This window comes from Astatotilapia calliptera, chromosome 11, assembly GCF_964374335.1.
Source record: "Astatotilapia calliptera chromosome 11, fAstCal68.1, whole genome shotgun sequence".
NCBI lineage: Eukaryota > Metazoa > Chordata > Actinopteri > Cichliformes > Cichlidae > Astatotilapia > Astatotilapia calliptera.
Window position 1 is genome coordinate 27,339,724 of NC_137432.1, and position 24,779 is coordinate 27,364,502.

Genomic DNA, 24,779 nt, shown 5'->3' on the forward strand with positions numbered 1-24,779 from the left:
TTGTGAGAAGAGTTGTATGTTAATAACAAAATAAGGAAACACAAGGAAAAAATGAATTTGCAAGCAGCTCACACATATTCGACGTGTCAGTTACTGCACAAAAGCAACTGACAAACAGAAGTAGCTCAGGAAAATTCCCCTTCAGACTCACTAAATTGCAAGGAAAAGCTCACTTGGTTGTGTTTTTTGTGGGGAAAAAAATCATTCTACATGGTCATATTTAAACAAATGTGACAACAGAGACATCGTTTTCTTCGCATTTCATTTATTTAACAGTCACCAGATGATGAGATACATTCTTTTAAAAAAAGAAATAGACAACAAAACTGATATTATTTTGAGATTTTAAAAACTATTATACAATTTTTTTAATATATAGATTTTGTACAAAATAAAAGTCAGTAAAAGGGTCGGAGGGAGTGACATCTTAAAAAACAGACAAGAAGAGGAAGGGACAGGCGTTGACTCAAACGATTACCACATTTAGGAGTGACAAAGACCAATCTCTTTCATAAATAAATAGAGAAAAATTAGACATCATATATAGCTATCTTTCCAATAGCAGGGCATTGATAAACGTCTGTAGCATAGGATATAACATAACCGCTTTGCGAGGCCCAGTTGCTTATAAAATTTCACGCATTTTCCGCTCAGAGATTAAATGGAACCAGTGCGCTAAAAGCCCTGAAATAAAGGTATTTACCTCAATAATGGGTCTGATAGTCTGTGCCATGCTTGACCTTTGGCTCTAACAATAACCCCCCCACCCCCACACTCCTTCTTTTCCTTTGTGTGCCGTACTTTGTACAGACCCAGTGCGGAGAGTCTCCTTGAGGGAATTAGAGAATAGGGGTGTCCTCTTTTCTTCTCTCTCTCAAGGCCAGTGAGAAATTAACTGCAGACTCCCTCACTCACAAACGCAGAAACAACTGAGCAGAGCACAGCACATATCGGAGGGGTGCACGCTGTTGAAGCTTTGGAAGGTCATACTGCGCTACCAAAATAATTTCACCAGTGGATTCCACCCTTACACTATGGATATTTCAGCACTGTCTTCATCAGTCCTTACAATTTCAACAGTACAACAACAACTACAAGACAACAGAATAAACACACAAAAAGTGGATGCGGATGGCTGTGAAGCATTACAACCCTATCAGACACAGACTCATGCCACTGAGATTGGCTGATTGTTTTCTCCTTAAACATCTCCCTTTTCACCTGTTTGAGTATTTGAAGTGCCGGGTATAAGCACTGAAAACATGGGAACTAAATGGAGACAATGGAAACGATTTACAATAGGAGTACATGACCTGTTTTGAGACGCACACATCCAAGAGGAATGGAAACTAAGGCTGATGATTGATCCCACTGCAACAACAGGCTTTTGTTCTATCCTTGTCTCCGTCTTTTCTTTTTGTTTACCCATTTTGAGCAGGCATGTGGCCAGTGACATTGGCCCTTCTCAGAGCAGGACAGCAGGCAGAGTGACTTGGCGTTAATCACCATTTTGTCTCACTTTCTTGGCGCATTAAGCTGGAGAAGCAAGAGGTGGCCCGGACAGCCGAGGTGAGAGATGGGAGGACAACACGTTAGCCTCTCAATAATGACACATCGCTGCCGCATCACTTTGGAGATTAAAAGCAAGATGCTGAATTTCAATCAACCTACATTAATGGCTTGGTGTGAGGAATGGTCACTTTGTCTCCACTCGCAGACGGAGACAGAGAAGGAGAGAGAGGGAGACTAGCACAAGAGGCCCAGGTGAGACAAGGTGATATGACATTTTAATTCACCAAATTGCGCGCTGGCCACTAATGATAGAATCCATTTAACGACACGATGACAATATTCTCGAACCAATAGCAAAGAAGCCGAACAACAAAATGTTGCATCCGAGAGAAAAGTCAAAGTGCAAGACTATAGCTATAAACAACAGGGCTGCTGATGTAAGATAATTACGTGGAGCTTATGAACGAGTGAATGTCTTTCAAATGATGAACTGGCTTCTGATCGGACCTCTGTTTAAGTCTAGTGTACAATTGAATTTCAGCCAATCTTGAGGGATATTGCATTAAATAATATATTAAATTGAGGTATAAATAAGTCTTAAGAAATGCCTATGATCTTACGGTACCACTACATTTGAAAACTCAGGGCTCCAATCACATGTAACTGTCAAAAACAGTTCTCCCGACCTTTAAAAATGACAGTATATAAGCAAACGACTCCAATTTTATCAGTTCATAAATCTGACACTTTATTAGCAGGGCTTGTTATTCCTCATTTGTTCTTGTCAAATACTGAAGCCACCTTACAAAACATGCCAAGCTCTGCCTGAGCTGCTCTGTGAAGGCATTACACCGTGAGATGTGACCCACTTGCAATAAAGTGCATTCAGAGTTCAGTTCTCATGGCAGATGAGAAGCGATGTTGGGCAAGCACAGCTGAGAGATTGTCATCACAGTATAGTTGATTTGAGGAAAAACTTAATGTGACATGAACTAGAGGGGGATCTTTTTAAAAAATGGGGGCGGGGGGGGGGGGGGGGTGACAGTGGAATTGTCAAGACAACAAAGAGACATGGGAGTGTGGATCCTATAGTCTTTGTGTCAAATCAGGAATGTCACAGTTGAGCACAGTGCTTCATGAGGAGGGTCGTTCTTTCTGAGGGTTAGACGTGTTGTTCTTGACTTTACCCAGGCACCCAGCTCTGGTTGCTATGGGCTTGCTGTGGACCAGCCAGTCCACTCATTCCCATCCCCATACCCATAGTCACACCCATTCCCATACCCATGCCGATGCCCACACCTTGAGCTAACGAGCAGTCAAAGTTAAAGTCCATCTCCTCCCCAGAGTCCATGATATCATGGAGGAGGATGGACTCCACATCGCAGTCTAAGCTGCCATGGAACATGTCAATGTCCAGGTCAGCTGGTAGTCTCTCATGGGGGTGAGGTTGGTGATAGCCATGGTAGTTGCTACCAGCGGTACCACTGCCCATCCCGAGGCCATGGTGATACGGTCCATTACTCATGCCTTGGTGTTGTGGGTCTGGGTAATGGTTGTGACGTGGGTGGGGAGCTGTGGCAACATGGCACGAGTCCTGGGGCATGCCGAGCATACCTGCTGGATTTGGGGGGAGGGTGGTAGAAGCAGGAAGGTGGGCATGTGACGGGGGGCTGTACAGGTAAGGAGCTTTGTGGTTGTAGGTCTGCAACTGATTGCTGCTGCCACGTGGGGTCAGGGCAGCAGCCCGGGGTGGTGTGTGGTTATGGCTCTGGCTGAGGCTGTGACCATTGTGAGTGAGGCTGTGAGGTGAGTTGTGGTTGGTTACATTGTTGTGATTATGACTGGGAGTATGGCTGTGAGTTCTGTTATGGCTATGAGTTGAGCTGTGACTATGCAGTCCATTGTGGCTGTGGCCATTGTGGAGGCCGGGGTGGTGGCTGTGATGGTTGGCTCCAACTCCATTTGTAGCTTGATTCATCAGAGAATGGCTTTCCCTCTCCTGTCCCAGCATCATGTCCTTGGGACAGTATTGCTGTCCAGCTGGACCCCCTGTTAGCAGACTCTGAAGGGCATTAGTGCTTGAGTATGCTCGCATGGTTCCAGAGAAACTGGCTGGTTTGTTCTCCTGAATGGTCTGCATGGGTGAGTGGTGACGCAGCATCCCCATGCCTGTTGCCCCATAGACACTTGAACCATAGGAGCCCTGTCCTTTCACTCCCGAGTTGTAGTGATAGACAGCAGTTTGGTGCTTATGTCTGCCAATAGCTTGATGCTGCTGGTGTTGCTGCTGCTGTGAACGATGATGATGATAACCATCCTCCATCATCTGCTCATCCAGACTGATGGCACCTGTCAGGTTAGCCAGCTGAGGCAGCTGCTCAAGAGGAGGACAGTGATTTCCAGCACCCATGGATGGAGAGCGTGCACTAGTTGGCGACGGGTAGAGGTGAGGGGAGGTGGAACAGGACAGGCCGCCCTCCTCTGGTTCCTCTGGTTCTCCCTCTGCGAGGATGGGTGACAACCGCCCACTAAGGGTAGACGCTGATGAACTAGCCCTGGAATGGAGGTCTGTCCAAGCATCAAACTCACCATCTGTTCCAGATGCACCTCCGGCTCCTTGGAGGCCTTTCCGTGAAGGGCTGCCATGATCAGGGGAGCTCTGGAGCCCCACACTAGCAGACACAGCTCCAATCCCAGGGCGGCCAACTCTCTTGCCTCTGATCCGGCCTTTGCTTTTTAGGTATTTTGTGCTGTTGTCCATAGAGACTGCTCGTCTCCGCGGGGCTTTGCCCATTTTTCCTCCATCTGGATTGAGCATCCACCAGGAACTCTTCCCTGTACCCTCATTCTGCACCCGGATGAAGCGTGTGTGAAGGGACAGGTTGTGTCGGATTGAATTCTGCAGAAAGATAAAAGAGAAAGAAAAATATAAAACTAAACTGTAATATAATGAATGTCATTTCAATTACTATTTATGTAAAAATGTAAACAATTCAAATAAGGGAAATGTGCATAAGATTTAGATTAAAAAGTTCTACACGAAAATAAGATTGTTTTTAATACATCAAGTATTAAAGTCAATGCTCAAGAAAACCTTAACCACAAGCACAGCTGTCAGTATTGCATATAAACCATCCGGTCCATACATGATGAGTCACAGAAAATTGTCCTAAATTATCAGGTCGCTTCCGTTCCCAATATTAGATACACAAAACCAGAGTCGACTAAAATCAGGAAATTTAGAGCTCACTGAAAAGCACAAACATGCTCAAATAACAGCTACAGCTGGCATAAAGCAACACCCTGTCAGTCTTATCCCACCTGAAATGACCGAAGACTCCGACTTTAGACATTCTCCCTATGTACGTCAATCCTCCCACTTTCATTTCCATCAATCCATCTGTCCTCCTCTACTTCTGCTTTTAGCTGGCCTGATGTAAACCACTGAGGTTAGCTGTACTGTATGTTTGAAGTTGGTGCCAGCCTGGCTTAGTGCCAGCTCTGTCTCTTTCCTTCACGTAGGTTGAATGGGGGGATGTATCACAAGATTGAGCCGGGAGGAAGGAGGGCTAATGGATGTATCTCACCCTCTGACAGACCTTCACTGCCTATCTCCCTTCCCCTCCCTTGTTCTCTCTTTATCACAGTCCTGTATTTCTTTTTTGTCACTAAATGCTTCATATTTCAACTTGTCTCAATTTTCCTTTTTCCTATTTTACACACTTCTTTGAACGCAAGTCATTTCCAACTTCTGGCTTCAATCTCTATGCCTTCAATTATACAGTGTGCCACCAATTACTTTCCCATTATCCTCTACACTGGCATGGGTTGGGGTTAGCCAGTGACTCGGTCATTCAAAGGATATAGTTTCTATTTTTTAATCATTTATATCTCAAGGGTTGGTGAATAATAGCGATTTTCGAGTGTCAGGGAATCTGTTGTTATAATTCTGTTGTTTGTGCTGCATAAGTAATTTAGATGCTCAGGCAGGACAATATCAAATCAAAAAGCATCTCCTGCAGTTTGGGAATATACACATACAATGGATTGTTTCGGACTGAGGGGTACTCACACCACTATCTTCATTATGTTGCACATTATTTGTATTTAGAGCGAATTGCACGGCAGGGAAACAAATCAAATTGCGACGGTGAACATATAAACGGGAGGTGAGCTGAATTCAGGTGATCTGTGAATGCCTCCTTGGGTTATTTCGCCGTGACACCTCCAGAACTGGGTAACCATGGCAACCGGGTAAACGCGCAATGGCAGAACTATATCATATTGTGGTAAGAGTCAAGAGAGTCAGAGCGAGAAATGGAGGGAGAGTGGGGGATGGGGGAAAGGATGCAAGAGGAGGCGGCTGTTTGATGCTGCTGCTCCAACACTAAACAGCCTTTCATCTTGGCAGTGCAAGTCCGCAGGGGATGCCCACTCCCTGCTTCTGACGGCTTCTCTACGTGCCGCGCCAACTCCCTGTCTCACCCTGGCTGGCTCATCCACCTATCATACCACTCCAAATCATCCCCCATCAAGTCCGGTGCATGCCCGAATTAAAACATATGTAAGCATTCATGCCTTTCCATCGCGGCCGGTGGTAAATGAGGCATCTTTCAGAGAGCTGAACCACTTCATGCCACAACTCTGTGTGACCTGTCTGATTCAAATCTCGATTTATCCCCGTATGAGGGAAGAGCAGCCCCATTGAACTTGGAGGGATTTGTCATCATCCCAAACCCTCTTTATCTGATGAATCCACCTGCTAGAGAGATTTGAGAGATTTCGGATGGTGGCCAGCAACGGCATCATCATCATTACTGGCTGCTGGCTTTCGATAGTTTTCTACCACATGTTTTTTGCTGTCATCCTGTTTGCACGTATTTGTGTGTGTGCTAGAATTTAAGATTACAAAGGTTGCAGGTGGTTTCATAGTGGGTGTGGTTCTGTCTGCCTCCTGTTCTCTGAGTCAGGGGCAATTTGACCAGCCTCTGGCCCTCACGCCCCTGAAACAGGCAGTCACTGCTAATCCCTCTCCATCCCCGAGTAATCCCAGACAATCCTGGGCTAATCCCAAGTTGATTCAGGGGCACTCCCAGCTGGGTGTCTCACACAGAGCTATGCCAGGTTACCACATACACAGCAGGCAGCTTGGATATGCTATGATCCTATAGTAGCAAAAAGTAAGGGGAGTTTGATGTGGGAAACAGGGACACTATAAAAACCTTATAGGATATGGTTAAAAACTACGCCAAATGTTCCTGTGTGTATTTTTACTGTATGATTTCTGAGGCAGGTGTTAACTATATTTTTAATTTCTCCAACAAATCAACTACCTCCAATTTGTGCTCTGTCCTTGAGGGTTGGCTTTGTGACATTCTTTAGCCCTATGGGTTAAAGAATAGAATAAAATTGAAAACTTTATTATGCATTAAATATTCATAAAATGGAAATTCTCTTTTAGCCCCCTGGCTTGCTGAGACAGTCCGATGAAGCCCACAGAAACATACAATGACAGAGGAACACACATCACATGCCTGGGTTCAGCACGCTACTTCCTATTCAAATCATACGCCTTTAATACAATGAGGCTAGTGGAGAAGGCTCTAAATAATGAATGAACCAGTGGGTCATGTGGCGACATCCAGTGCTGGTACCATAATGCTGGAACGAACAAGATGGAGTCATAAGAACTGATGTGACTTCTTTGTTTCATAATCAAGAACTTTTTTTTTTTTTTTCAGTTATTAGAACTGAACAGGCCCTTGGATGAGAGGTAAAACGTCACAAACCACACAAAAAAAAGAGTTGCTTTTCATTAAGAATTGCATGACCTGGTTGACTGAGAACCTGCACAGATATATAAAGAGCATCCACCCTCATCAAATACTGCTAAATCAGGCTGTAAGGAGTTAATTTGGCCACTAAGTAAAAGAGGCTAAGGGTGATAGTTTATGGACCAATCAAAGCCAATTAAGGTGAACAAGGCTTTTGTGACTGCAAGGAAACAATCAGCTTGGGTTCAACTCTCATTAAGGCCCAAAACACCTGATAGCTGATTTATACATTTAGACAAAGGCAACGGGATAGGACTCTTTGTCCTCAGATTAAAAGATTATGTTCTTTACGAGCAAATCTCCCATGTTGACACTTTTTCCACCCTGCACAGGTGGACTAAGCAGTTGGGGGTGGGAGTTCAACTGGTTTTTATAACAGATACAGAAATCTATAAATCAAATCTAGCAGGAACATCCTTATGTGTTCCTCTTTCCTAACCTCTTCAAGAACCATTCATTTGGCTTTTGGAAATCTCACAACACCAATCGATGGCTCTACAGTTCTCCCTCCTTTCTTCCACATGCAAACTCAGTTTGATTCAGAGACTAGAGAGGCCTACTTAATGCTCAAAATCAATGACGTTTAATGCCTGTCAGTGCGCACATCAACATCTGACTAACTACACAATCCACCTGCAATATGAGGCCAATATGGGTGTTCAATATTCCATGTCCCCACTGGTCATATAACAATGTTAAATCGCCACAGGCTTGTGAGTTAGCTGTCTTTTCCCACTTGCACAAATTGGCTTAATGCCCAACATATCCCTCTGTTGCCACTCCCGAGATGTCAGTCAGGCATTAACATTGGGAGTAGCTGTAATATGGGGGTAGGAGGTATTGTGTTGGATGCAGTGATTCATCTGGGATAACCTGATTGACTGGCATGGGTTCAGCTGTGCTGGGGGATACAGCAGGAGGTGAAGGGTCCTGGGTATAAGGGGCGGGAATATAGCGGTAGCACAAGGGGCCCCTCTAAGCCACACAAATGGGTGCCCTCAAAATGCCCCCTACTTTCCCCATCCCCCTCCATTAGGGCAACATCAGAATCCACTCAGGGTTTTTTCCCGCTCACTCACAGAGGAGTGAGGAAACAGGTCAAATGGTTTATAAGACCCATCTTGTGGTGAATGTGCACTCATTCAAACAGAACTTAGTGAGAAACTAAGGACTGTGAATGAGGTCTGGGAACCAGCAAAAAGAAACCACTCACCCGATTCAAACAACCTCAAGAGTAAAGCAGTGTGGTGCGCTTGCCCAGCTAAGAACACAGCAGCTGTTCTTGTAGTGGCACCGGGTAAAACCGTTTGCCACACTCGACTGGTATTACCAAACCATTTCATGCAGAATGGAGCCATTATGTATTGTCAAAGGGTATCCCTCTATGGTGCACATTCATTTGATAAGCCTAAATCAAGGGGGAGTAACAGAAGCGCTAACTGTGTTTATTGTAATGCTGTTTTTGCCTGTGCAGAAGGCAGGAGGGATCAGGGGGAGGGGAGGTTTCAACACAAGCAGTTTTGTTCAGCGCAGGAATGAGTTTTGTCAGCTAAGCCTGTCTCCAGGCTATTGGTGGAAATTAGCGCCAGCTAAATATTCGCTTTCCGTGATTGATGTCACGGCTCGCGTTGTCCCTTTGAAGGGAAATAAAGAATTTAGAGCCATGTGGATTAATAGGGACAGGGTTGGGGGAATTTTATGTGTCTGAGGGGGACTTGAAGAGCGACTGAAGGGCCTAATGGCGGCACAGATATGGCACAATGAAGCTGTGACGATATGGTGTGTCAGAGAGAAGGAAAAGACAAGTGAGACTATGACAGTGAGTACAAGAAAGAAAATTGGAAATGGTTTGCGCGGGTGTGTGTGTGAGAGAGAAAAAGAGAGATGTAGCTATTTGCCTGAGAAGCCCAGAGTCAGATGATTAAAATCCCTTTAGGAGGCTTCTTTAAGAGAGACAGATGGGCAGACAGGCCTGTTTTGGAATGCAATCAAATTGAAAAGATTAAAAAGGAGTCTCTTTTATTAGGAGGTGAGAAACAGTTACTTCTCTGCCACATGCCATCATCGCCTCCACAGCAGTGGTCACGACTGCATTGGCATGCAAGGCACATTGCAGCCCTTGTTGAAGAAGAAATAAACCTGGGATTAAGAACTGCTTCTATCTCCGTGTATCACTGCGGGATCTCTGAAGATTGGCAGCTTTTGTAATTTCTTGTCGAACAGCTATGCACTGTAAGAAGAGTCAGAAACTTCAGGTTTCAATTTTTCCATCATCATTACAGGAAAGGCTAAATGCTAACTCATCAACTCGCCGATGGCCATCGTTTTACAAATAGAACTTTATCTTAATCCAAGCGGCAAATGTGAACAGGTACAATTCAAATGTGCATTCCCTTGGCTGCCATTGTACTTGAATAGACCGAGTTTGCACAGTAGAGTGATTCAAGCACTGTGAAAGGTGCTCTGTACCCGACCCCATTATTCCACAACACTGCAGGAGTGCCATTTATAAAAAGGCTTAAAATGGAAAGCAAGTGTGTTGTAGTGTGTCTGGTAGCCTCAGATCAGGAAGTGGCTGTGAAGAGGGATGTAATGGAGTTGGTAGGGGATTCCTGCCTGACTGTGCACTAATTGCAGCCAATGGCTGGCGACCCATCAGCCGTGCCCACCCTGGAGGGAAAGGTTGGCATTGGGGTGGCAGGGTTTGGGATAGAGAAGGGCTGCTGCAGTTTTGATGGGTAAAAATAGATACTAACAGATTAGAAGAGCATCTGAGACACGGATAGGAGATCGGAAAATCCGCTCGGCTGATGCCAAGGGCAGCTGAGTGTTTCCGGTGGGCACAAAGGGGACACAATCTGGGCATCACGTCTAACTCCCACGCACGAAACGGGGGAGCCGTGTGGGCACACAAATGGGCACGTGCCACAGTATAGCATGGGTGTGGTTTTTTCCACTGGGACCTGCAAGGTAGGCAAAGCTCGCACCCTCCCACAGAGGATTCACACAACAGGTGTTAGGGCTGGGCCACCTGTGGGGCCGGCCGCCTGCTCGCACTTCACACCTCGTCTAGGGAGCAAACTAACATTTTCCACTGGGCTTGCCATGCTTTTGTTAAAGAGCAACACGTTTCTGGAGAGGCTTTTACAGCTCTTTTTTTTACAAGATCTGCAAGATATGCGTGCGTTCAAGTGTGTGCAAGTCAATCTGCATTTATGTGAGTGCCTGTGTGTCCATATTTGTGTATCAGTCCATTTAATAGCCAACAGGCACAGTGTGGATTTGATTATATTGAAACCTCCCTCTGCTATATACAAAGAAACTGTCAGCCAACAATGGAATCAATGCGGGCCCAGGCTTTTTTTCCCCACACTCAGCTTCCACATAATCTCATTCATAACAATGAGAATCTCATTTCCTACATTCTAAAGGTCAGTGCACACCTCTGATCGCACTTTAATAAAAATCATTCTCAGCATTTAATTTAATTTCAGCAGAGCAGGAAACTCATAGGCAGCCATGCACATGGCATGAAAAATTAATCGGATCGTCCCTTTAATTGCTTCAATTTCACAGTATAGAGAAGAATGACCACAATCTCGAAGAAGAAAAATAATGCACAAATCCAGACCACAGCCACACATCTGTACAGGCGCATACTCAGACAGAAAAAAAGACGACAAGTGGAGTCATGTCAGCTGAAGTGCCAGGTTTGGTCACATTTCAATATAAAAAAAACATTTTTTTTTGGATCCTCAGCAAGGACTGCCTCCATATCTTTTTCTCATCACACATTATAAGTCTCACCTAAATTGGCAAAGTGTACTCAACAGCCACACGTTCATCTTCAAACACACACGCACACACACACCTGTACACACACTCACTCCTTCTTTCACACACGTACATTGCACACACATGCCAACATGACACAAAGCCTGGCACACCGGGCACACTCATTACCGCAATGCCAAGCTACCAGTTGCTAAGGAGACCTGTGGGAGAGGGAGGGTTCCTTGTTGTTGCCATAGCAGCCGGCTTGCTCCCTGCCAACTCTCTCCCTCGGGGAGAAACAAGGCAAGAGGTGGGGGGTGAAGTGGGTAGAGGTAGGGGGCAGCAGTTTAATAGGGCTATGAGGTGCAGAGGAACTTCATTAGCCATCACTGTGCAGCGCACCAACCACTGTTTCCCATGAATGCCTACCCACATGCTGCACTTCAGCCTGCAGACTTCCACTTACTCACGCACAGCCCATAGACCCCCACTTATTCATACACCTATATGGAGAAGAAGATGAGAATTGCATGCTTAGAATGAAAAGCACAGTTTATCTGCACAGGGGAGGGGTTGAGAGGCCAGAGGTGGGTGAGACACAAAAGAAGTGTCTTGAATATGGGGGGCTATTTGGAAGAGAAGAGTGGTAGGGATCTAAATCACAGAGGCTTAGATAGTTAAAGGCTGTATGGAGACAATTTTCTCTGCGACTGTGTCTCCCCTGAACCAACTTTGACCTTCACTGACACCCTTTGTCCTTCACAGTACAGAATAGCACTGTACAGCCAAACAAAGAGTATCTAAGTATGTATACTCTTTGTATATACAACAGTATATATAGTATAATATCGCATAGGGTAGTATATGCAGACTTCACACTTGAATTCAATCATTTTAACAAAAATATTACAATGCTTAGGAATTAGGGGATTTTTTGTTCTTTTTTTTGTTTTTTTGTTCAGATGCTCAAAAGTCATTTTAAATAGGTTCAAGTAGCATAATTATAAATATAAGGATCATTTTTTAATACTTATATGAGAGCCCTTTACAGTTAATAAATATCTGAAGTTTAGGTCCCAGGAACATAAGGATAGAGGAGGCTACTTTGGAAAAAAAAATCAATGATGCAACCCACAGATTAAGCCCACTTTGATTTCCTTCTTGTGGACATCACCCAGACTTTCACTAAGTAACAGTATACTGAGTCCGCAAACGTGTTGAACAATGGGCTTTTTCTCAGGAAGGAAAAAGTAAAAGTGATTGCACCGACATCGTGTTCATGGGGGGGAAAGACGTACTAATCCTTGAACTGTCAAGTGTTTGCAGTTTAAGAGTCAGAGTATTGGATGAAAAACAAAATGTTTTATCAGTTTATCAAAGGTACACTTCTGTTATTTGAAAGCACCGCTTTATAATAGATCTCAAATCAAGTACAAAATGAATCCAGGCTCATGTGAACATGGCTTTAAAGCAGGATACTTGTGGAATCAAGGAGAGGAGAGCTGTGTTGTAGGGTCAGGGTGATTTCAGTATTCAGGAGCAGTGCTTCGAATATTGACATCCCAGTAACCCATGATGCACCTGGCTGTCTCAAATTCTCATATTTTAAGTGCATGTGTACAGTATGAATGAGGGAGGCTATTGATTTGTTCTGAATGAACTCGCGAACACAGAAGCTTGGCCAATTTCACCGTAAACCCATAAGGACGTGAAACGAAGGATGATGAGAAAAAGACACTCCTGTCCAACTGAGAGGAACGAGGAGATGGGGGATAAGAGAAGAAGGGATTTACCCCTCCTCCATTCAAGTCTCCCCCTCCTCCCTCTTTTTTGTGAAACAAAAAGAGACCAATTAAGTCAGTTTGAGTTAGGGCTTTATGTGTGTGTATGTAATGAGCACATATGCAATAAAGGGAAAAAGAGGAGCCAAAATACTGTAAGTTGTACACAGCCTGTGTGAGAGTGGGGCAGTGAGGGGGTGGGGGGGGGGTAAAGGTTTGCTCCTTTTTTTCTTTTTTTTTTAGTGTGGGGTGAGGGTTATATGATGGAAGCTCACTCTCTCTCTTTTTCTAGCCTAAGAGGACCAAACTTGCTTTCAGCTCCTCGACGGGAGACGCTGAAATATTAATCGCCACGCTCCAGCCGCAGACTAGTGAACACAATCGCTTCAAACTCCCACCCTAATGAGTGTGTTCATGAATGGCTAATGTGCACAGATGGGGGGCTGATGACTGGATAGATCGCAATGGGGAGGAGACGGAGGGAAATGAGGATGGGAGGGAAAGTGAAATTTTGGCGGTGTGGGCTAGTGAGGGGGTGCAGATGCATGCCATGACCTTTTAAGAGCCTCCTGAAAATATAATTAACACTGGCCCTATGCTAGTGTTTCTTTCCTTTATTGCCTCTCCCACACACACACACATTCTTGTTCACACAGACTATGATTCCTTATTCTCATGTCTCACCTCCGAGTGCTATCCTATTGTTTACCCCTTGCCCTTAGCACATACGCTCCGTTGAGCTGATGCACAATCGTTTTCTGGGGATTAAACTTCAAAATGATTCACATACTTTCAGGGAACACCTCAGCGTTCCCTGCCATGTTTTCGCAGACATCCGGAAATAAGTAAAAACATGATTCAACATTAAAACTGCAGAAGCGGTATGTTTTTCCTGGCCCCCTACATGGATACATCACAGAAAGGGGATGGAATGAATTCACAGGGTGTGGAGGAGCAAGGTGAAGACTTCTTTCACTCTTAATATCTTTTATATCCACGGAGAATTTAGGGTCACATCACATATGGTTGGTTTGACTCTTAAATGAATCTTAACCTGCTTGCAACAAGGGGCGCATAGACTAAAACACTCTCTCAGCTGGAGGTTGTTGCATCTGAATGTTAATGCATTGTATGCGGATTTTATGGCTTTATCTGACCCACTGGTTTTGAACTGGGGACACATTTATCTAAGCATATTCCCATCCTCATCAGAGACTACTCTCCTAATGATGTTGGAGACATCTCGATAAGATGTGAAGAATAGCAGAAATGTAAAATAATGCATGTTCCCAGGACTCTCCATTAGGCCCCCAGATTAAGAGCACCCATGTCAACGCATATACAGACGCACACCAATGCATTAACATGCATAGACTCTCAGCATATAATTAGAGGGATGAGATGCTGTGACCTAATTCCAAAAGCGCTCCATGGTAGTTAGGGATCTCTGCTTGGATTATAACGGGAAAATGTAAGGTGCCTCTCACTGAGAAGTATGGGGATATAAAGGACTAGGAAGTGATGGATAGTGCGTTCAATAATAAAATAAAGTAATGATTCAACACATGCTTTCTCCTTTTAAAAATGAACAACACTGAGGTAGCAGACAGTGAGACAACCTCCACCATGTGTAATATGCAGACGTTTTATAGATCCTGTACAATTATGTACCTCACTAGGACACTTCCATAAATTTGGACCACAGACAAATACTCCAATTTGAAAACTGGCAGCATCACAAACCTGCTCATGCTCACTGTACTTTAAGTGGCTGATTTAAAAAGATACTGATGTTTTAACTTTGCCTTAAAAAAAAAAAATCAATTTCTGTCTCACTAATTCCATCAGTTCTGTCAAATTTGCAAAAATAATGTGGATTACCCATGCAGTGTGACACTTGATACTGTACCTGCAGAAAAAAAAGGAAAATCCTGTTTAGCCAGGGGAATGCTTGATTAAAAACTATGTTATACAACATATGTCTTGATTGGCATCTCAAGTTTATTTGCTATCAAGCTGAAAAACTCAAAGACATGCTGGTTGCATCGTTAACTAGCCAGCTACCCTATGATTACCTTGATGGCCCGGGTCTATCCATCATATAAAAATTCCTGAGGACAGATGCAGCTCGATGAGGGCATATTTATAACAAGTGCATGTCCGTGAGCAACACTTGGAGGAGGCTTGGGCTTGCGTGCAGAGACAGCGTTGGTCACATACTCATTCAAATAGGCACAAATACACATCTGCCAGCATTTTTCAATGGGCTGCTACATGAATGTGAAGCAGTGCTACACCTCTATATGTTTTGTGTGTCTATGTCACGACACTCCTGGAAGGGGGCTGCAGCGTTTCCGCCTGAGCGCGACTGTCAGTGGGCATCACTCAACCCTGCAGTGTGGCAGGACGCGAGGATCATTAGTGGAGACGGAGGGAGCAAGAGAGGGAGCAGAATGGAGGAGAGCAAAGGAGAAAAGGGGAGAGAGGGGCAGTGACTGTGCGAGTCGAGCAGTGCGTCTCTATATCCGTCTTGAGAGCATTACACACAGCAGTGCACTTTCCCTCTCTGTCACGCAATCACCCCACCACAAAGACCCCAGAACTGCCCCCTTCTCTGTCATACCCCCCTTCCCCCGTCACTTTCCTTCCCTCCACCCATCTTACCCTCTTTCACCCTACATCTCTGATTGACCCTCTCCATTCCTGCCCATCTCTCTCGGGCCATGCCCTCACTTAAGCATGGTGCGCTGCAGCTTTTCATTTCCCAAGCTCCAGATTTATCCACCTACTTCCCTTCTTCAGTAACATCTTTCCATCTCAGCCCATTGCTCCCATTTTCACCCACTCTGCATGACACAGATGATCTTTTCCTAGCACTAAGCATCATTGCTACTTGACCTACTCTTAACCACAGCAAGGAGAAACAACTGTTCCACATGAGCCCATTTTTACTTCTTTTTCCCTTTTGCTTTACTGCATCTCAGCGCTTCATCGCTTGCAGGTATTTGCACCAGGCCTTTGCCATTTCATTCAGAAGATTATTCATCGTGTAGCCAGCAATCCTTCGATTCCTCTGACACTTTGTGTCAGTACGCTTCTTGTCCACGGTCATTTGCGTAACCCGCCAATAGCCTCCCTCTCTATCATTTCCTTCGCTTACCTTCTTTAGACAGAATGATCCTTATGATCTTCTTCTATCTCTCCAGGTGTGCGACCTGTGCTGCAAGGCCCCGTACTGAATACCAGAATCAACATGCCTGACATTTAAACAAGCAGAACAACTTTTATATAGATTGCTATGTTGGCACAAGCGCTAATTCTCGCCTTAGTTTGCTTATTCAGGAGGTTTCCAGGTTCAGGCATCCATCTGTGTGCTTTACTGTCGTAGCATTTATCACACACAGATTAGGCCTATTCTGTGATACATTTGTCCCCAATGAAACATTAGCAAGCCTGGCACAGAATGCAGTTTAGCACTACAGCCAGGCTAATGACAAGAGTACAACAGTGTCTGTATCATAAAGATTTTGTCTCGCCATTCATTTTCAAATAAGGATTATTAATTCTATGCTTCAAAATTGAGTTTTTTTTCCCAAGCCACCATTTGTACATAAAAGAGGAACAGTTATACAGCTTGTACTGTGTAAAAATTTGCCATAATCTCTTAAGCAAAAGAAGAACAAATTTAACACAGATAAAGTAAGACATTTAAATGCCACCCTTTAGTCTTTGGGTGCAATTAATGTGATCCCCCCCCCCCCCCCCCACCACCACCACCCCCTCGATGTTTTCATTTAATATGCTAAACAGTTCGAAACAACACAAACCTTCATCGATAAAACATTAATTAAATTAACCACTAACACACATAGATATTTTTAAGTAGGAACTTAACAACTTCTAGACCTTTAAGCGCTTTCTCCAGCAAACAAAAGAAAGGGGAATGGCTTCCACCTATTTTATTTTAGACATTCGGAATTTTGGAGAGGTGTTTAGAGATATAGGAAAGACGAGAGCTCAAAGGTGCATTTGCACACATGAAACCCTGACCACAATGCCATCCCCTCAGCTGCCCCTTTTGCACCTCCTTGCCACTCATCTAGATCTCTCCCCAGCCAGTCTTTGGGCAAGGATCACTTGTAAGGATTTGAGAAAAGACTTCACTAAGCTGATTGCTAAAGGGAAGGGGCAAATTACCATTGCACAACGGCGTAAAAACCTTCTTGGGTCATGGTTTGCCTTATGTAATAGATTGTGTGTACGTGTAACAGTGTGTATGTGTGTCTGTCTGTGTGTGTTCCCGCAACACCACCCCTCCCACCCACCACTCCTACCCCGCGCCATTTACCCATTTTGCACTAATTGAGGGATCTTTTTTCGGAAGCTGTTATTGCACGCATTTAATTATTTATTTTGACGGGAAGCAATCTGGTGGCTAGTGAAGGGATCGCGAACATGGTGTGTGTGTGTGTGTGTGTGTGTGTGTGTGTGTGTGTGTGTGTGAGTGAGTGAGAGAGAGAGAGAGAGAGAGAGAGAGAGAGAGAGAAAGAAAGAAAGGGAGAAAGGGAGTGGGAGGGCAAAGATGATCAAGACCAGGTCAGTATAGCTTTTTTGGCAGGAGGGGCTTGAATGTGTGTGTGAGGCCAAAGCTACTGTAAGCTAACTATGATGCATGTCTGTAGAGCTTTGCATGTAAGAACAGTATATAAGAAATGTACTGTTTGTGAATGGCTGTGTGCATATGTGTGTGTTGCATCTCAGAGTGCACGGCTTTCTGAGTGCAATGGGACTGCACTAATGGACGCACACTTGAGCTGAAGTGTGCAGAGTGTAGCTGAAGTGCAGCCAAGTCTAGCTTCCAGTCCTGCTTGGAAGCCCTGTAATCTACTCTCTACTATTCTAGCTCTTTTCTCTCCCTCCCCATTTTCCTCTCTTCTCACTCCCCGTCCTTCTATCGCTATCTAACAATTTAATATTTTCATCCCTTCTTCACTGACTGAGCCAGCTTCCCCAGTCTCCCCACTGTCTCCCTATTAAATCTCTTTATCCAGGTTCTGAAACTGGAGAGACGCAGATCAGCAGCATCACCGACTGGCTTGGACTTTACTTTTCTTCTCCTTCCCCTCCTCCCTGCCGTGCAGTGAGGAGAATGAAATAAGGGAAGACGACATGTAACCACCAGTAGTCTTGACCTTTATCAAGCTCCAGTGCCTGAGGCAGGGTGAATGAGACATTAAGAAAATGACTGAGCATTATTAACCCCTACTTACTTACACACACACACACACACACACACACACACACACACACACACGGCACACTGTCTGGTCTGAAAAATGGCTCTGATGTTTCTATCCTTGACTGATACTTTTCTGACAGTTAAGGATAAGCTAATGCCAATTGATCAAACTGTGAATAACACCTACATATTCTCTGTCACGTCACTTTAAAAAGGAAAAAAAAAAATGGCAAGACCGGCCCGGCCTGCCAGCTCAGATTGTTTAACTGTGATTGATCCCAGCACTTCTGAATGCCAAGTCCTGTGGAGAATTGATGTTTCATTATAAACCAACTGCACAAGTTCTTCAAATAATGCATCAGCCTCGAAGACTAAGCTAGACCTGTGAGGGCTAGACGCTAACCTTGACAGATGCAGTCTCAGCCAATCTCTATTTCTAATGAGAGATCATTTTATCCTGTCTTCTTTCTCTCTCTCTCTTTTTTTTTCTCCGCCTGTGTGCACGAGCATGCGACTGGCACACGTGCATGTGTGGCCATCCTTCTACTCCAGTCAATCAATGAGCAGAGACAATTCCCCGAGTGACATTTACGGAGAAGAAAGAGACCCATTTATCACTTTAGTTTTGGGATAATAAAAGAATGACTGAATGAGGCAGTGTGTGTGTATATGTGTGTGCGAGGTAGAGAACAGGCAAGAGAGAGAGAGAGAGAGAGCGCTAAAGATGAAAAGGGGATTTCAAAAGCACATGAAAGGAGCAGGAGAAATGAGCGAGGGAAGAGGGAAATGAGTGATAAAAAGGCTACTTTGTGAGGAGGACTGAGAGTGTGAAATAGAACAAGGGAGGAGAGAAGAGAAGGCCGTGAGTGACTGACAGTGAAAAAGAGAGCATGAAAAAGCAGAGTGGTGGCGGGGGGAAGCCTGGAGTAAGGAAAGGGAAAAAAATGCAGAGACACAGGAAAGAAGATAGAAAAGAGCTCTTGGCACAGAATGGGAAAAAAAATAAAGTGAAAGATGGGGGGGTGGCAGAAGTGGAAAAAAAGGTCCAAGAGAGAGACAGAAAGGTAGAGGAGAGAATAAGGAGACAACGAGGCCGACGTGCTGGGTTCATGCAGGGATATAAGCAGACTCGGAGTTCAGACCTCACACGGTCAGCATACTAAACACCGGACCTAGTGTCCTGACCCAGATTCATGCCACTGACATACAAATCCAAATAAGGACGGAAGACACCCCCCACCCCCGATTTTCCGTAGCTTCCATCAACACAAACTCCCTCCCCCTCATTCCCAGCTGGTCTCACAGTCACCTCATAACCCAACAACCTCACTCCAATCCTGTAACCTCCCCACACATATGCTGGCTCCCACACACATTTGCTCACACATGGGTTGCTTTACACATACAAAATGTACAAGCCCACAGATTCACGTATCTTTTCCTTTCCTTCCCTCAAGGTTAGTTTCAACTTTTCAGCTCAGGTGAGCCGACGTCACAGCTCAGCAGGGTGCTGACCAGTGGTTCCCCGGGATGACCTCCACAGCTCCGTCCATCAGCTCCATGGTCCAGCCACAGCATACACACCAGCCATTAGCATTAAAAAAAAGCATCTTTCCTGCACATAACTGTTGCAACTCCTCCTCACAGCTGCCATCATTTTTTTCTTTTTTTTTTTCTATCCACCTGCTCATATCAGTCAGCGTTAACTACATTTCCCTTTGTGAGGCGGCTCCCTCCATCACTCGCCGGTTCCGCCGACCTCAGGTAAACTGATCGACGGCCCTTACGCGCACCACTTTCCCCTCCCACAGTCCTTTGGCTCGTGACAGGGGCTTGATGGACAGGCACACAGAAGCGAGAGACCTGGCACACGGCTGCCAGGAAGGGTCTGGAGATTGGAGCGTTGTGAAATACTCCGTTTAACTCGACGTACATCATCTCTTTCTCGGGGACAGACACGGCAATCTTCATGCACCTAAGCACACACATTTACACACATGCACATGCGCACGGCCATCAATCCCCTGCATACAGGAAGAGATATCAGACGAAGGGAAAAAATTGAATTAGGAAATATGGGCACAGTGATTTGTGAGAAGCCAGTTTTGAGGCTAGGAGAGAAATACAGCTTGGAGCGCACTTCATCTTATAGCACCAGCAAAGGGGAAGAAGCATCTGTGTTGTTTATCTAAAGCCCCCATCTACTTACAATGGCTTGATTTGAAATATTCATATACATGTATGACAAGATCAGGCTCATTATGTTGCACTCTCTGCGGGGCTTCACTGAATGGACTGAATGGAAACCCATCAGTCAGTGTAAATTATGAAAACAAGATACATTACATAAGCCTATAGATGGGCATGAAGAGGAGTATTATTGTAGCGTCATATCAATCATGGCAACACACGTTCGACTGTGTCATCAGTATGATAATAGGCTATAGGCTATTTCAAGGATAAACCCACCATTATAATAATTCACAAAGCCAATAACGAAAGGAAAACATATTAGGCTTTGTGTAGTGTGCAACATAAGGCATCACACTGCTCGTGTTTTTGATGGATCTGTAACTATACCCCCAGTCATAATGAATCACACATCATATATCCTACATGGGCTCCAACCAATGATTGTTATTTGCTCATAAATTGATGTTATCAGTATGGTAAATCAGAGAATTGTTTAGTATGGAAAGAGTCAGAAAGCTGCACCCCGAGGCAACATCTGTAAGTAACCTCTTTTGTCTGACCAACAGCACAAGTTTTATCTAATTTAGGATTACGATACAATGCCGACAAGATAACTAAACTTCTCATTTAAGAAGCTGGAAACAAAACAACATTTTTTTTTTGACTGTAAATGACAAGACTGAGAAGTATTTTTCTGCTAAACCATGACTTTAACAACTTACTGTTTCAGCTCCACAGTCTGCCACATCATCTGTAGAGGAATTCTCAAATAGCGCATGTTCTGTATCTAATCATCCACATATATAAAGGCACATTTTTAAGTACATATCAAAATAGCATGTTCATAGGATGTTATGCTATTAAGGCGTTCAATAATGTGAAGCAGGCTAGCCGAGGGCCATCTTGCTGTGACATGGGTAAGTACTGGAGACGGAGCAGAACAGAATGGAGCAGAGCAGGCCATGTAGTGGTGGAGAAAAAGACAGAGAGAGTCAACCCAGCGTGACTACCGTCTGCCTGAGTGGAGCAGCCTGCCTGCAATTAAGGTGGAATCAGGGAGAAATCTGCGCTGCCTTGATAATGAGCCTCGTCTGAATTATTAACGAGAGCTGTTCCCCCGGGACCCGGGCTCCCACTGAGCCCATCAACCCCCCCCCCCCCCCCCCCCCCATCCCCTCCCAACACACCCACATGCACACAGAGACACACAAACACGCACTCACACAAGGAGAAGAGAGAGAAACACACTCTGAAACATCCATATCCGCACACCACAACAATGACACATTGTGCACGCTGACACACATATGAGCAACAAGCATGCCGCTACACACAGAGAGCAAAAATTTTTAGCACCACGAGGGCTCGAACATTTTTATTCACAAGCTGAAGTGATATCCAAAGCCATTTAATACATTTGCAATACAAACATTTCTCTAGGACATAATAACTCCATCCTCTAGCCATCAGATCAGACGTGACACACTTTTCTCTGTATTAGAATGATTTACTTTGACATAGCGGTTGAAAAATCCCAGAAATCTCAGATATTAGAAAAACTGTTGTGTGAATCCTATCCATTGAGCTTACACTACTGAATCATGTACAACAACTATTTTCTAAACCGCATCGGGAGCACCATACTGAGGCATTTCATTTCAATCCCTGTTATTATACGATGAGTCACTCATTGTGTATTAGTCATTTTGGAAAGTGTTTATGGCCTTAAATGAAAAATGCTTTATTCTAAGAAGTTTATTTTAGGAGTAATAATACTATTAATTCCACCGACCTCTTGTTCAACAATCCCTCTAAACTAACAGACTGTAATAGGGAATATATTTTATTAACAAGACCACAAGTCACACTGTTCCCTGTGTCAGTATAATGTGGTGGGAAGGTTAACGGAGTAGGAACATAGTGGCTTTTGCTCACTTTTATTGAAATGTGGGCACTGTGTATGCTCGGGGACTCACTGTGTGCCCAGCAGCACTACCCTGACATAGCTTCACTCTGTTCCCTTCCCCAATTTCAGTGCGGGTTCCATGGAAATAAAAAGCGATATGTCCTAATCACAAAGCACTGATGTAACACTCAAAGCCCCCCGCACCCCATCAAATCTCCATGGCATCAACCTTACATGGCCTCAGAGTGAAACACACACCACATTCTGTCCATGCAGCTGTGAACAGTTTGGCCAAAATATCCGCGGAGAGCTTACCAAACAGAGCCACGCCTTCCTTATGAGCCAATCACCACGAGTCAGACAGCTTTCAAAACAAATCAGACAGCAAAATGGAAGTGCAGAAAGTAGCTTCCTCACTCGGGTCAGCCCCCTCCTCCCCCCCCCCCCCAAAAAAAAAAAAAAATGGTTCACCCCACCCAAGAACAGAGTGTTCCTCCATGGGTGGTTTGAGGAGGCACAAGTGTGTTGTGTGTTTCGTGCAAATGTGTACGCCTGAGGGAATGGTGGAAACCATCACCCTAAATAGTGCAACGGGAAAAGAATGACAATTTCTTTATGCTTCACTATGCATATGGGGAAGAAAAGGGAACAGAGTATTTAATATTTTGAGAAATGTCACCAAAGAAGAAATGTACAAAAAAAAAAAAAAAAAGGCAAACGCGTGGGTAATAGCCTTGGTATTAAAAAATGCTTCAACTGTTGAAGTTCAACTGAGAACGGCATCCAAATTAATTCAACCCTGTCGAATTGGGAACTTGACGGCCTCATCCTCCAAAAGACTCAGAAGCTGAGACGAGCTGTGCTGGGTAAAATCCAGCATTGTTATCCTATTATCTCTGAGATAATGTGAGATATGAGATTTCCCTTAGATAAGAGGAAGCATGCTGCTTAAGGCAGTCTAGATCACTGGTAGGAGACTGCTAAAGCTCAAAATCCTGACGCCATAGCTCCCTTGAGAAAGACTCCACACCTCAACTGGCATTCGTACCTAAAACCACTAATAAAGAAAGAATGCATAGAATGTATAATGAATAGATGGATAGACAGACTAGAAGAGAAAGGCAGGTAGATAAAAGAGGTGATAACATGGGTGTCTGGTAGAAAGAGTGATAAGAGAAAGCAAAGTAATATCAAAGGCAAAATTATATTGTTTTTCATATTACTGTCTCCTGATTGCTGTCTCCCATATTTGAATGCGTGCCCATGCTTTGGTAATTTGCATGTACATTAATCATTTTCACTGAGAAATGAACTGCCACGGCTGCCTGAAGGCTGCAGGGGAAAATGCAGTGAGAATGGGCTTCTTGGCATCAGATACCAGGTTCAAGCTGAATATACTGCCTGAATGCAACCTGGCTCTGGGTGAAGGAGGCACGGGGAGATGTAAAGTGTTCATAATCCTACACCATAAATCTGTCCAGCATGCATCATATGCTCTCATTTTGTGAGTGTGTGTGTGTGTGTGTGTGTGTGCCTGAGTGTCTGTCGCACTCTCAAATTACTCTGCTCCCCTGAGCCAAGACAGAGGATAAAATATGAATCAGCTGAATTCTAGGATAGTTTCCAGTCTTCCCAGACTCTCCTCGGCCATCATCAGGCAATACAAGCGTATGCACGTATAACAGACGTATGCACACAACTCTACACACACACATTGGAAGTTTCAAGTCTCTCCATATTGTGCTGAAGAGTCTGTCACACATTCTCGGCTATACATTTGACATTCATATCCCTCATATTTGCCAAGTGTCGCTCAGCAGCTGCTAGAGCGTTTGTATTGTGACAGGATTACGAGAGTCTGTCTCTCTTTACCTATAAATCAATTAGATAAAGTTATATAGTCATACTCTGTTATAAATACTACTGTCTGTTGAGACAGGGGTTATGCGCCTTTACAGGAGATAAGATTATACGTATACCTAGAGACATTTTTCCTTTCTTCCCTCTTCATTTCTCCAAATTCCATTTGTCTTTCCTTTGTAATGCTGCAGTCACTTTTCTGTCATACCTCCTGCTTTTTTTCTTGAGAGCAATCTTTCAGGCAAACCATCGATGGTTTGACTGATATTTCTTTTTTTTCCTTTTTCTTTTGCGTGTGTGTGTGTGTGCATGAACTTTTGCCCTTGTGGCCCTGCACAGACCTCTACCTAAATACACTTTATAAATAACAGTCTAATTGCTTTGGATTAAAGTGTCTAAGTGACTGCCTTGCACCCTTGCCAACTTGCTGCACAATCCCCTGGTGTCTGGCCACTCCAAGTATGAGAAAATTTCCTGGCAGAGCACGCACAATGAGGAAAAACTATATGTTTCAAGTAGACGGAAAAAGAAAATTATTCCACATCAGTGCTTATTAGTTGCAATTACAGAGAAATAAAGCATACTTAACATACTTTAACATACTTAATACACCAAAAGCATTGCTGTATTATGGATTTGTGAATTCCATAACCACCCATACTGGCTTATACAATAAAACA

The 24,779-nt window shown here is 44.2% G+C and overlaps 1 protein-coding gene across 1 annotated transcript in view; it reads right to left on the reverse strand.

Annotated features, from left to right (window-relative positions):
• Positions 1-248: 248 nt before the first annotated feature.
• The window catches only part of LOC113032252 (forkhead box protein O6-like), a 29,053-nt gene continuing 4,522 nt past the window's right edge, over positions 249-24,779 (reverse strand). The window contains exon 2 of the mRNA XM_026185049.2: positions 249-4,411. Within this exon, the coding sequence (XP_026040834.1) occupies positions 2,696-4,411 (1,716 nt within the window). The 3' untranslated portion in view covers positions 249-2,695. The remainder of the gene's footprint in view (positions 4,412-24,779) is intronic.